At 58.3% G+C, this 4,051-nt stretch overlaps 1 protein-coding gene across 1 annotated transcript; it reads right to left on the bottom strand.

Annotated features, from left to right (window-relative positions):
- Window positions 1-2,183: 2,183 nt before the first annotated feature.
- ETH_00032540 (uncharacterized protein) lies at window positions 2,184-4,005 on the bottom strand (the record flags this gene model as incomplete). The annotated part of the gene is made up of 2 exons (XM_013377089.1): window positions 2,184-2,893; window positions 3,306-4,005. 2 exons carry the CDS (start codon window positions 4,003-4,005, stop codon window positions 2,184-2,186), a joined length of 1,410 nt encoding a protein of 469 aa, XP_013232543.1.
- Window positions 4,006-4,051: the final 46 nt, after the last annotated feature.

Raw genomic sequence — 4,051 nt, forward strand, 5'->3', positions numbered from 1 at the left:
TGTTGCTGCTGCTGCTGCTGCTGCTGCTGCTGCATGCATGTGCTGTGCAGCGAGCAGCAGGATCGAGGGGGATCGTCTCCTCCCCTGTCAACTCCCACCATTACTGTTTGTGTGCAATGAGCCCTCGGGCCTTTTGCTGCTCGATTTGCTTCTATTGCTTCTCGGTAGGCCACGGAGCAGTACTCCTGGGATACTGCAGCAGCAGCAGCAGCAGCAGCAGCAGCACCAGTAACAGCAGCAGCAGCAGCGCATAGAGCAGCTTACGCTGCAGCAGCAACACTTCGGGATTTAATTTAGGGCTCTCTTGCCTTCATCGTCCCAGGGCGAAAAACCACTAGCAGAGCAGCAGCACGGCTCCTGCAGCAGCAGCAGCAGAAGCAGCAGCAACAACATCAGCAGCACCAGCAACAGCAGCACAGCAAACCTGCTGCGGGGAACCAGTGCAGCAGCCCACTGTTGGGCAATATTTCGATCACTAGAAGCAGTAGCAGAAGCAGCAGCAGCAGCAGCAGGAACAGCAGCATTTGAGGGCTGGTGGTAGAACGCAACTTGGAGAGCAACGCCGGCAGCAGCAGCAACAGGAGCAGCAAAGGGTGAAGCAGTCCCCCTACAACTTTAGGATGCCACGAGGTGAGCAGCAGCAGCAGCAGCAGCAGCAGTAGCGGCAGCAGTAGCAGTAACTACCCCTGTAGCACTGCTGGCACCAGCAGGTGCAGCAGCAGCAGCAGTAGCAGGAGCAGTAGCAGCAGTGGCAGCAGCGCCAGCAGCAGCAGCAGCAGCAGCAGCAGCAGCGTGCAGAGTACATTGAAGCATCTCTTGGGTGCAGCAGCGGCTTCTGGCCCGGAGTTTGAGTGGCTAGCTGGGCTAGCTAGCCAGCTAGCTGCTGCTGGGGGGCCTCTGTATTCATTTGCTGCTGCGCTGCGCCTGGGATCGGGCGATCCCGGAGTTGGGATCGTCTCCTCCCTGCGAAACACTCAGCAGGCAAAGCTGCCACTCCCCACACTAGATCCCATCGACCCCACCGATCCCATCGATCCCATCGATCGATCCCATCGATCCCATCGATCGGTCCCATCGATCCCATCAATCCCATCGATCCCAGAGTTTGAAACGACTTCGTGTTTGAGTGCTTATTCTAAAGAACAGCAACTACCGCTTCACCCCCCCGATCCCACACGATCCCACACGATCCCACACGATCCCACAAGACCCCACAAAACCCCACACGATCCCAGACGATCCCGCACGATCCCACGCTGGTCTTTGGCAGATCCGGATGAAGATAAAGATAAAGCCAAAGTGCTGGTGTTTGGGATTTCTTTGAAGGCCGGAAGAGCAGTTTAAAAGTGCAGCAGAAGAAATGGCATTTAAATTAAACTAAATGGCATTTAAAATGAATTAAATGGCATTTAAATTGCATTAAATGGCATTTAAAATCCAAAAATGGCATTTTAAATGAAATAATTCAAAGTTTTTGCAAACTCCAAAAGAACTAACCACTGCAGCGCCGCCCGCATGGCCTCGCCGCTGAAAACTGCTGCGTACATGGCCTGGGCCGAAGTCTGGGCCGCCATCTTCGAGCCCCGCCTAAACCCTAAACCCTAAACCCTAAACCCTAAACCCTAAACCCTAAACCCTAAACCGTAGGCGCTGCGCCCCAGGACCCAGTGCGCGCTGCTCGTCGGCTCGTCGCCGCTGCAGCGGAACGGACGCGGCTGAAGCCCCGAAGTCAAACTTGAATTTTAAATGAAATCAAACAAAAACATTCTTGTCATTTAGGGTTTAGGGTTTAGGGTTTAGGGTTTCAGAGGCTCGGCCTCCGCAATGCCCTTCCCGGGGCTCGAGTGACCTCGGCGGCGAAGCCCGCATGCACTGGCCGCCGCTGCGGGACTTCCCGGGCAACAAATGCATTAAAATGCATTAAATAAAAGCAATTTTAATTTAAAATTAATTTTAAATTCGAAAATAAAAGAAGAAAAGCAAAACAAATGCAAGCACGAGCAACAACAGCTCGCCTGCAGCCGCGCGCGAGCAGCGAGCGAACCAGGCGTTCTAGTTCTGTCCAGCGGCGAAAATTACTGAAACTCGCGATATATGGCCCCAAAATTTGACCTATTTTCGCAAATTTAATCAAATAATATAATTAAAAGACAATTAGATTTCATTGATTGCCTTCTTCAGCTCTAAAATGGCCTTCTCAGGCTCAATTGCCACACCTCCCCGTGTGCTGTCCCCTCTTCTGCCTCCCAAGGCATCACAGCAAACTGCTGGGCTTCTGCAGCAGGGGGCCCCTCCCCTTTAGGGGGCCCCCCCACCTGCGGGGGCCCCTTCCATTTAGGGGGCCCCTCCTCCAATTCAGTGGGGCCCTCTTCTTCAGGGGGCCTCTCCCCTTCAGGGGGCCCTTCCGCTTCAGGGGACCCCTCCTCTTTAGGGGCCCCCTCCTCTTCAGGGGGTCCCTCCTCTTTAGGGGGCCCCTCCTCTTGAAGGGGCCCCTCCTCTTGAGGGGCCCCCTCAGGCCATGATGGTCCCGAGGGGCCCCCGGACCCCGTTTGGCGGGGGGCCCCGGGGGCCTCGGGGGGCCCCCCCGTGAGAGCCAGAGCTGCTTCGAGTGTCTTTGGAGCTGCTGCTGCAGCGCAGCGGAGGCTGCATGCAGGCGTGGGGTGTACGTACAGCTGGAAGAAGCTGCTGCTGAGGGGGGGGCTGGGATCGTCTTGGAAGCAGCAAAAGCGATCCCAGAAGTCCTCAGCAAAAACATCAACAGCAACAAAAGAAGAAGCACACACAAAGCCCAGCCGCCTGCTGTGGCTCACGAGGCAGCAGCAGCAAGGGTTTTGCTGCAGCACTTGCTGCAGCAAAAGCGCCAGCCGCCAGTTCAAGTCAAAGTCGTAAAGCACTGCAAACACCCGCCCCACAAGCTGCTGCAGCAGGCCGTGCCCCCTAAACAGGCCTATAGCAGCAGCAGCAGCAGCAGCAGCAGCAGCGATAGGGGCGAGCAGCGGTGGCAGCAGCAGTAGCGGGGAGCCACCGGAAGCAGCCACTCCTCCATAGCTAATTATCTAGTTTTGGCTGTTAGTCGCAGCACCAATTGCTGCAGCTGCTGCTGCAGCAGCAGACGCAGCAGTAGCAGCACATGAAGCAGTAGCAGTAGCTCATGCAGTAGGAATGCAGTGCGACAGCAGCATCAGCACATGCCGCAGCCGCAGCAAAGGCAGCACATGCAGCAGCAGCAGCAGCAGCATATGCAGCAGCAGCACAAGCAGCAGCAGCAGCAGATCTGCCTTTGCTGCTGCAGGGGGGCTCCTCACCATCACAAGCCAACACAAGATCCACAGCTCCTTTAGCTCCTAGGGTTTCTAATTCTTCTTGACTCCAGCTGAACTCATCTGCTTGGGGGGCCCCCCCGGGGGGCCCCCCTAGGGGGCCCCCGCTGGAGGCCCCTGGAGGGCCCCCCTGGGGGCCCCCTAGGGCCCCCCTTGGGGGCCCCTGGTCACCCCCAGAAAGCCCCGAGCCTTCCCCATTAGCAGAATTGGGTAAAGGGTGCCCTGCACTAGGGGGCCCCTCCTGGTACCCTGTTGAGGTACCCTTTGCCAGCAGGGGGCCCCAGGGGCCCCCCTGCGTCCAGTCCAGTCGCCTTACAAAAACCTTGACAGGGGGGCCCCCTACGGGGGGCCCCTCACCTTGAACGCATGCAGCGGCAGCGGGCGACCCTGTTGGCGTCGTAGGGGCCCCATAGCCCTCAACCAGAGGGCCCCCAGGGGGGCCCCCAGAGGGGCCCCCAAGGGGGTCCCCAGGGGGCCCCGCCAAGAGGAACTCGTCTAGCTGCTGCGTTCGCCGGCACAGCTGAAGGGCCTCGAGGTCGATGTCCGTAAGGTAAACTTCAACACTAAAGTTAGGGGCCCCTTGGGGGGCCCCTTGGTTGGCCCCTTGGGGGGCCCCCTTGGGGGGCCCCTGAGGGGCCCCCAGGGGGCCACCCCGGCGCAGCAAACGCCGCAAAAGGGGCCCCATAAGGCCCACCCCGCTGCCCAACTCCAAAACCCTGAAAACAGTTTTA

This window comes from Eimeria tenella, genomic scaffold (genome assembly GCF_000499545.2).
Source record: "Eimeria tenella Houghton genomic scaffold, Eth_scaff455, whole genome shotgun sequence".
In the NCBI taxonomy this organism is placed as follows: Eukaryota; Apicomplexa; class Conoidasida; order Eucoccidiorida; family Eimeriidae; genus Eimeria; species Eimeria tenella.